This window comes from Montipora capricornis, chromosome 9, assembly GCF_036669925.1.
Source record: "Montipora capricornis isolate CH-2021 chromosome 9, ASM3666992v2, whole genome shotgun sequence".
Taxonomy (NCBI): domain Eukaryota; kingdom Metazoa; phylum Cnidaria; class Anthozoa; order Scleractinia; family Acroporidae; genus Montipora; species Montipora capricornis.
In genome coordinates, this window is record NC_090891.1 from 5,609,619 (window position 1) to 5,619,618 (window position 10,000).

Genomic DNA, 10,000 nt, shown 5'->3' on the forward strand with positions numbered 1-10,000 from the left:
ATTTGCCAAGAGGAAATGAAGTTCTACCTCTCCCATCAGATAATGAACTATTCGAACTGTATGACCTTGCATTCAAAAATAATTACTTTGATCTTATTTAGATCAAGTTGTAGTATTACTGGTTACCATAACAATGAGATAACCTGTTTAAAACACTCTTACTTGAACCTGTGAATCATAACTCACTAATAACAAATGGAGGTCACTCAGCTTCGTTTTTGAGTTAAAAGTGCTTATATCTAGAATTTGAGGGTGTTTTTACAGGTTATGCTATTGCCATGGTAACCAGTGATGTTAAGAAAAGAACCACATTTTGTTCAGCACTGGCTTTTGTTTGCTGCCAGTATTGAAGGAGCAACTGAGAAATGTTTAGCACACCATAGTACAAGAGCTGGAAACTGCTACCAGCCACCTTAAGTTGAAGGTATAGAATGTTAAAATTTAAATGTTAAAATTTGATTATTAAGGATCATAACAGAACTCGTAAGTGCACAGTTCAAGACTATTGTTTGCTGCCTTTCATGCAAATGTTGCATTGTTAAAAGAACCTGTACACAATTTTTTTCTGTTGTTACTGTTGTAAAATTTTCATTGCTCAGTAAGGGTTATCTGTTAACTATTGAGAGGTGAGTTCTTAGGAGATGTTGATGAAGTTTAAGGGAATATTAATAAACCAATGCTCCATTAATAATATTATTGTGGTACATATGTTCCAGAATCAGCAAGTTGTTCAAGTCTCTGCAATACAAGGTCTAAAGCTTCGGTATAGATATCTGTACCCATTTCAGTTGACGGTCTCAGTGGATCCAGATGTTCCAAAACAAATGACTTCAGTAAATCTACATGTCTAATATCCACAGGGTCAATGACAACATGATTATCCCTCCCAGTGGGAGATGGTCCCTGAGGGTCATATCCATATATTTCCATATCAGGTGGCTCTTCGTCTAGCAGTCCATGTGCTAGTGGATTGTCTGCATGGAACATTCCATTTGCCCACATCTCGTATGGTGACCAGTTTCCCTGTGTACGTACTTTGTGGTGATTAAAGGCTTCACAAAACTCATCAAGTGCTTTGTTGATTCTTGGAATGAAGATTAAGTGAAGAGTAAACACATGAATTGGATTATTTGTGTTGAGGATACCAGTGGACTCCATAGCATAGAATAGATAGTAATAAAAGTGACATACACATCTAAAGACATCTCTCCATAATCTTTCGATGCGCTGGTTGTGTGTAGAGGGACCAGCAATAGAACTCCACCTTCCCTCCCCCCTAGCTTGAACCATGGCATCACACACCAGGACATTTTCAACACCCTTATCCACTTATCCATAGCCAAAGGTTTCCATCATGCTTTGTGGCATCTAGGAACAGAACAAGTACAGTTTCTGCAAGATTGTTTGAAATACATCTCAGAAACATTATTCTTCTTGAAAAGCCATCTATGCATCCGTGAATAATAATTTTCTAGCGTATCAGTTCATGATCTCCATCTAAATGCCACAGGGAGTTTGGCCATGGTACCTGATAAATCCTACGTGAAACAACAACACCCCATCGTAGTGCAGTATTCTGTGGATCCACTCTTGCCATGCTTTCTCTTATCCTTTTTCTTTGGATTCTAAACCCAAGTGCTTTTATGTAACCTCCAACATAGCCCTGACCAGCAGTTCGTCCATGATCGGAAATGAAGCTTCTTACGATCTCATCTAGTTCCTCGTCAGGCAAATGATGAAATCCTGTCATGTTTTGCAAATCATATTCTTCTACTCTCCTGTGTATCGTCCACCTCGAAACACTCAACATTTCTCCAATCTTAATCCAACTGAATCCCAATTCACGCAATTCTTCCAACATCTCAGCTGGAATATTAAAACGTGGTCTTCCAGGAGTTTCCTTTCCCTCTTTTCCTGAGGCAAAACAATTTTCAGCAACAGTTTCTGGGGTGACAGGCTTAATTGCGATGTGATGATTTAAAGATGATAACAAGTGCGCAAAAGCTTTTGCAAGTGAATCCACGGCGGGTCTAAAACATAGGTCACAGGTCAGGTCAAGTCACAGGTCAGGTCACAGGTTGCAGTTCAGGTCACAGATCAGGTCAGGTCAGGTTGCAGGTCAGGTCACAGGTCAGGTTGCAGGTCAGGTCAGGTCAAGTCAGGGCAATAGGAAGTATATTTTTCTGCCAACGAAATTAACTATAATGGGGGGTGGGGGTGGGGGGTATTTACATAAAGAAACAATACTAGTTATTTACTCTTTGTGCTGTATCATGCTTCAGTCAACTGAACATCCATCGTTTTAATGCAAATACCCCCCCCCCCCCCCCACCTCCTTCCCAAATGACCTGTATGATGGGAAGGCAGAAAAAAGCGAATAACGAGAAATATAAATAAAATAAATTATGGCAGTACCCATAAGTCCTGTCATCACGTGGTTTATCTTGTGAGCACATGGGTAAAAGCCACAGAAAATGTGCGAATACCCCGTATAAATGGTACAAAATCTACGTTCCCGGCTTTCTCAAGCCGCGGGTTATCCTGGCCAGGGAGTTTATACTCGTATAATTTTTTCCGGCCAGAGTAAGCCGCGGCTTATTTTCTCTCGTATAAACGACCCTATTAAGATGTTGTGAAAGGTGTTTTTACTGACGTATAATAGTGCTTATAATCAGACAAAAAATTGCAGGACAAAGGAAAACGTTTCGCTGAATTGAAAACGATCGGCTTACTCGAGCAGAATGGACTTGCAGTTATACCTCAAAAGTACGGCGGCCGCATAATTCGCAGCTAACAGGATACAAGAATTATGCGGCCGCTGTACTTTTGAGGTATAACTGCAACTCCATTCTGCTCGAGTAAGCCGATCGTTTTCCATATAGCGAGTGTTAAAGTTAATGAGCATAATTTTTAAACACCTTGCATGTAGGTGTAGGGAGCAAATCCAGGGGAGATCAAAGGAAATTATTAGGAAGTGCCAGAGCAAATTAGAGTGTTTCGTTTTTGAAATGTTATTCATTAGAAAACTCATGCCTTCTTCAAACACTAAAGAAGATTCCATTCTTTAAGCTTACTGATTAACTTGTAGAAGTTTCGTATCTACTGTGTCGAAACGTCGTCACTTTTGATAGCTAAATTTAGCCTTTGGATATGTTATCGCGGCTTTTTATTACGAAATGTTTTGCGGAATCACTTCTTTTAAGAAATCAAAGCTGGTACGAGTTTACGGGAGCTAAGGGTTCATGAGAGTTCCAGTTATCTGGCGTCGAATGCACCAGAAAGAAACATGTATTTTTCACACCTTTCTTTCTGTATAAATACTTATGTTAATTCCTTAACATATGATGACATGAAGTCGTCCAAACGTTATGTAACTTCGCTTTTATCGTTACTTTTCTTATTCTAATGTACCTGCCATTATATATTTTTTATTGTGATAGAACATCAATTTAGCAATCAAGAAATGGCTATCATGCTAGGTGTGAGCAAACGAACAGTAGAATGAAGGATGACAGAGCTACACCTGACGAACAGATCTCGATACACGTGCACGGACATAGGGGACGATATGTTGGATTCGTTTGTTCAACGTATAATAACCAACTTTCCGAGATCTGGTAAGTGACAACAGATGATTTTTCCTCACTTCACTATTTTAACACATTAGTTGGACTCTTGCAGTATCTAAAGGTTTTCTCAGTCTTGTCATTGTTTTATGGTACAGCTGAGAATCAGACGTCGACTCGATTGTCACCTTGTCTGAAATTACCTTACATTATTATTCCCTCTTTTTAACAGGTATGAAGACTATAAACGGTTGTCTCGTCTCACAGGGCATACGTGTGCAGAGGGCGCGATTGAGGAATTCACTGAAGAGAGTTGACCCCGTCGGTCGCAGGTTGAGGTCAATCAACATTATCCGCAGACTTGTGTACAATGTTCGTTTCCCTTTGTCATTATGGCACATGGACGGAAATCACAAACTTGTACGGTAAGATTTATCTGTTTGATACTAAAAGTTTTCAAGCTCAGATTTTAGACCTACTTCAAGTTAGTGCTACTCCCAGATCAAGTTAGTGCTACTCCCTGACAAGGATAATATCAATTTCTTTAATACACAAATAGAGTGAAGAGAGTCATGAAACGAGTTGAAGTAAAAATGCGGGTCTTTATCACAAAAGGTGGAAGTTTGTCATCCACAGGTGTATAGATGGTTACAGCTGCGTCATCATTTACCTGGCCTGCAAATCAGACAACAAATCCTCAACGGTGCTCAACTTATTTCAAGACGCCGTGAAAAGATGGGGTTTGCAATCTCGTAATCGTGGCGATATGGGGGTAGAAAACCGTGATGTGGCGTATTACATGCTCTCCCATCCTGTACGAGGCCCTGGAAGGGGTAGTTACATAACAGGAAGGAGTGTCCATAACTCGCGCATAGAAAGGCTATGGAGAGATGTGTACCAAATCGTTCTTTCTGCCTTCTGTGACCTATTTCTCTCTCTGGAAGAGGAAAGGTATCTGGACATCGACAACGAGGACCATCTGTTCTGTCTGCACTTTGTGTACAAGCCCTTAATCAACCAGATGCTGTCTAATTTTGCTAGTTCGTGGCTTAATCAGAAAGTCAGAACAGCTGGAAATAGAACTCCATGCAACTATTCATAATGGGAATGCAACAAGTTGCTAACGAAGATAATTTGCTGGCATCTGGGTATTTTGAGAACCTTGATGAAGTTAGTGTACAATTAATTTTAGTTTCTCTTGAAAAGTACTCCAACTGCATGCGCAATAGTCGACACATAAATTTTGATTTTGAATTAACTTCAATTGACAAATGTTTGAAGCCATCCAATTTTAAGAAATTTCTTAGTCGCGAATATTTTCGTTGAAAATACGCTTTACTACGACCGATCTGTAGAAAAGCTTCTTTCGCGCCAAATTTTAAGTAGTTGATGTCAGATCTTGACGTCAGACCCCACATGGACTGTTCCATTTCAGACTTGGCTGTTCCATTCGACAGGTGACTGTTCCATGTCACATCGGTATTTTTGGCGGTTCGGCGAAGTGTTGTATGTCACGCAAAAGGTTAAATCGTTTGTGGTCGCCCCAAACCATTTGTTTTTTCTCTACTTCATTTCGCATTAGGGAAAATATATATTTGACATAATAAATAATAAATACGTCAACTCAACAACCCATGCAACGGGTTATGCAACGGTGTTCATCTTACAACTGTGCGACCTTTGCAAGGAGGCGTGACTATCAATCAAATTCACACATCCTGATTGGCGGATAATTTGTAAAAACTTAGTTAGGTGGCAACGGTAAGGCGCGTCGCACTGTAAAGTACATGTTATAAAATCGTCCATTTCTTTTTTGAAGACATTGTCAGGATTTAGATATAAACAAATTGAAAAATATCTATTGTAAACAAAGGGTGCAAAATGAGTCGATCTCTATCCATTTTCTATCCAGAAATATTTATTGTTAACCATGTAATGAGCAAAATACTCACGTAATGTTCTCTTAAAGAGAAGCACTTGTTTGAAATAAGCAACTTCGAATTTTTGGCGGTGACGGCCGCCCATAGACCCTATGCAAAAATGGCTGCCTTTAAATTATTCTTTTGTTCATATTCAAAATAGTCCAACAAACCTCGTTTGGGATAACAAATTCTTTAGAATTTTCGTCTCAAAAACGAGGTTAGTTGAGCTATTTTGAATATAAACAAAAGAATAATTTAAAGGAGGCCATTTTTGCATAGGGTCTATAATTTATACGTAATTATCAACTGTGAAAGTGTGTTGGGTGGCCACAGAAAGGCGCGTTACACTGTAAGATGTATTATTGAGAATGTTTTTGTTAGCACATATCAAAAAAAAAAGAATGGAAATCTAATTTTAAAAGTTGCTGTTGATGCTGTTTTAAGGCTTGACCTTCAAAGAAAATGAAAGTTTAAATTACCACCTTAGTATCTGCCGTGAATCTTCAGGACAGCGTTCGGGGTTGTTTTCGTACATCCTTACTCGAAAATCCAACTCGAAAATCCAACTCGAAATCCTAACTCGGAAGTTAGTTTGTCTCGATGCAAATGCCACATAAGCTCGAGCAATGCACGAATTTTGTTCCTATTTATGTACCTGAGCCATAATACAAAGATGATACAAAGATGATAATCTCAAACCTCTTGTCGTTCAAACTAAAATAAATGTACTTGAGCTTCTATAGACTCAAGCGTTTATTAACAGTGATGAAGAATGTTGCAACAACTCATCTTTAATTCTGGCTTTGTTTGACAGACTCATTATACTACTGATTAACAGTAGAGCGCGCCATACCCGTGGACGGTAAACCCACCATCGCGTTCCTGGATACTAATGTATCCACCCTCCCCAGTGGTGAGGTTGAGGTGCAAGTATACCGAAAAGCCACCCATACCAACAAGTACTTGGCATTTGATTCACACCACCCTGTACAACATAAGAGATCCGTCGTCAGCACGTTGATGCGCCGCGCGAACACCATCCCATCTAGCGAGGCCCTGAGAACAGAGGAAACATCCAACGTCCAGGACAGCCTACAGGTCAATGGATATCCCACCAAATTCATTGAAAATGCTGCCCAACCAAGGTTTGGTCCACAAAACCACCATCCTGACCTGGCTGGCCTTGCCGTGGTACCCTATGTTCAAGGGATATCGGACAGGGTAAAACAATAATAATAACGTTTCAACATAAGGACTGCTTTTAAGCCCATACGCACACTTGCTTCTGTCTTCAAAAAACCGAAGGACCGTCCATCGGAAGAAAAAATAGCAGGCATCGTTTACAGGGTTGAATGCAAAGACTGCGATTTCTCCTACATTGGTGAGAGCAAACGGTGTTGGGCTTCGAGGAGAGTGGAACATGATCCCGCGCGTGCCGCGAGTAAAGAGTCGGCAATCCGACAACATGCCGAAAGAACCACGCACGACATCCATCCACGCTACGGCCAAATTCTTGAAAGGAATGAAACTAATTACAAGCGCAGAATTTTTCTGGAGTCTTTACACTCAAACATCGATAAGAACTCTGTGAATGAAAGAATGGAGTTCCCAAGGGCATATGTGCCGCTGTTAAGATCTCTTGGGAGCCAAAATAAGAAGCAGTGATTTTTGAATTTTAGATTCATTGTCCCCCGAAGAAGAACCAGAGATACGGTTCGAAAATTTGGGAAACCTTTTTAATTTTAGATCAGTTTTAAGCCCCTTTTTTAGCATTTTATAAAATTATGAACACTGATCGCCAAAAGAGCAATATTAAATGAAAGATAACGAATGAACGGAAGACATCACGTCTGAAATACAAGAAGGTTGTTGTCATGGTCTTTTCTGAAATAAAATCGAGCGTTTTTCTTGGGTCCAAATAGATAATGACTCCTTGAACAGTAACCCGAAATTGCGACAAAAAAAGTCAGACAGCAGTTATATACGCCATATTAATACTGAGGAACATATCTCAGTGTTTAAAAACATGTTTTGTTTTTTTTCAAATCTGCTAATACACGAAACGCCGGAAAGGATTCTTTGTTTCATCATTGTTTGCATTTTGACAGAAGGCATCATGTTATTTACATTATGACTTAAAAAGGTAAAAGAACTTTTCGTGCCTAATACCAGGGCAAACGCCTTCAACATCCGTTCGACTTTGTTGAGAGATGTTGACTGTTGGGGTGGACAAACGGTTTCAGGCTGCAGCCGCAGTTGTTACTACGGAAACGGACAAAGATACGTCATTGAGATATCAATTAATGCGCAAGCGCATACCCAACATCCGCGAAAGCAAAAGAAATGTTGAATGGTTGTTGTTTAGTTAATTATAAATTTGTAATTTTAAGGACGGTGCCTACTAATTCGATGAAATTTTTTCGCGGTTTACTGATTATGCGGGAAAAGCAGATCTTAACAAGTTTTATTGAAATCCAAAAAGAAAATTGGGGGTAACCACGCTTTAAAATACAAAGCAATGTGTAGCGTTCTTTTCCAAATTCAAGCTTAATTATCCCTGAAAAAAATGCGTGGTTACTTTTGGGAAAGAAATCAGACTGATTCGTCAATCGTTTATTAATTAGTGTGCGTCATAGAGCACTAATTGTGTAAGGAATCAATCTTTCTCAGTTGCAGTAAAAATAAACACTTGAACCCAGTTACGGCAGACCTATTGGATCCTGAAAGGACGACAGCTGGTGAAACGAATCTTGCATCAATGTGTGACATGCAAGAAAGCAGAGGGAAGACTTTTTCGATCGGTCAACTTTCCACCACTACCACAGCCAAGGGTCACCGGATCCCAACCTTTTCAAGTGACGGGAGTTGATTATGCAGGTCCCTTGAATGTCCGCAACAATAAAACAGAAACCTCTAAATGTTATGTTTGTCTATTCACATGTGCAGCCATTGGAGCTGTACATCTGGAACTCGTAGAAGACAATCGCGCGCGCAGCTTCGTCTTTTAAAATTCCGTTAAGATAAGAGACCTTCTGGATGTTTGATAATTCATCGGTTTCATGAATTGTGGCGCTAAAACTATCCCAGAACGTTTGCCATTCGAGAGGATCCCCGTGAAAGGTTTTGAGTGTCATTTTGGGTAAATTGACGTGCTTTTCGCTGGTTGATGGAACGTGCGATGCATATTGGTTTGATCTTACTGGTGGATTCTTGTTTTGGGTGTATTTTGTAATCCCTGTCTTGATCACTGATACTTTGTCCTGGAGCGTAAGCGTTTCGTCCACATCTCTCGCTATTTGGTCTTCTGATTCTAGCAAGTGTACGATACTTGAGTCTAGAGCTGTGATTTCGTTTTCTCTTCTGGAGATACGCTCGAAGATCGCTGTTAGCTCTGCTGACTCGTCATCTTCAGCGCTCATAAGACGTTCGGCCTTGTTTATATCCTGCGTTACTTGACCTTTACATGCTCTTCTCACTCCTCTCAGTCGTGATAGTTCTTTAGACATGTTTCAAGACGGGTCTCGGCACCAGTTTTGGGAAAGAAATCAGACTGACTGGGTTCAAGTGTTTATTTTTACTGCAGCTGAGAAAGATTGATTCCTTACACAATTAGTGCTCTATGACGCACACTAATTAATAAGCACATTATATTTTTAACAGTTACCCCCCAATTCCCTTTCTGGATACCAACAACACTTGCTAAGTTGTCCGCATAGTTTTGAACCGCACAAAAATATCCCTGTGTTAATAAACACTGACGAAGGGAAATCCGAGTATCTGGAGATGCGCAGAACGTATGCGCAAGAACAATAGTAGGCACCGTCCTTAAGTCTTTTAGCTTTGATAACGAGAAACTAAGTTGCTAGCCATCAAGAACGTCTTGGGCGACAAAGGTGATATATAACGATCTCATACAATGCCATTGCTCAGAGATTATTAATTTGGTATATATATATCGGGTTTAACTTTTCAGATATAGCTAAGGTCAAAAGTCGGTACTTCGTTTAGAAAACGATAGCCTTGTGCTAATGAGGCAAGAATGTAAACAAGGATTCCCCGCGCGGGAGACAGGGTAGAGAGTCTTGTTGAATTGCATTGTGGGATTCTTTTGGGAACAACTGAGAACTCAAGTTGCAAGAAAGCGATATACCAGGAGCTCAGCTTCCTAAACCACCATGCACAATACTGTACAATAGGAATTTTACGACCGTGGCTCGCTTTGCCAAGACGAAAAAATGTCCGCAAAACGAAAATAGTTCATCAGAAGGTCAGTGAGATCGTGCTACATACGACTTTTGCTTACTAACAACTTAAGTTATAAACTGATTTAATTATTGTTATCGTACAAGAATATACGAAAGCCTTTTTGCTTTGCAGAGTAAGCGACTGCATAAACAGCGACTCGTCCCTAAAACAGTCCCACAATGCAATTCAATAAGACTCTCGAGCCTTGTCTCCCACGCAAACACAAAATGGCCAATAGCACTGGCTTCTCACACGCCGCACGTGTTA

The 10,000-nt window shown here is 40.1% G+C and overlaps 2 protein-coding genes and 1 pseudogene across 3 annotated transcripts in view; 1 reads left to right on the forward strand and 2 right to left on the reverse strand.

Annotated features, from left to right (window-relative positions):
• The window catches only part of LOC138014906 (uncharacterized), a 16,225-nt gene extending 8,928 nt beyond the window's left edge, over positions 1 to 7,297 (forward strand). Inside the window, exons 2-4 of one of the 2 annotated variants that reach the window (XM_068861787.1) lie at positions 3,441 to 3,617; positions 3,799 to 3,991; positions 4,203 to 5,605. In XM_068861787.1, coding sequence (XP_068717888.1) covers positions 3,509 to 3,617; positions 3,799 to 3,991; positions 4,203 to 4,668 — 768 coding nt within the window. In that variant the 5' untranslated portion in view covers positions 3,441 to 3,508 and the 3' untranslated portion in view covers positions 4,669 to 5,605. Of the gene's footprint in view, positions 1 to 3,440; positions 3,618 to 3,798; positions 3,992 to 4,202 lie in introns of both variants that reach the window. The other variant, XM_068861786.1, reaches the window with a different exon arrangement.
• On the reverse strand, positions 694 to 2,456 carry LOC138017185 (uncharacterized; annotated as a pseudogene).
• Positions 7,298 to 8,418: 1,121 nt separating the features above from the next.
• Positions 8,419 to 8,994, reverse strand: LOC138017188 (uncharacterized). The gene has a single exon (XM_068864359.1). The coding sequence runs from the start codon at positions 8,992 to 8,994 to the stop codon at positions 8,419 to 8,421; it is 576 nt and encodes a 191-aa protein (XP_068720460.1).
• Between the last annotated feature and the right edge of the window lie 1,006 nt (positions 8,995 to 10,000).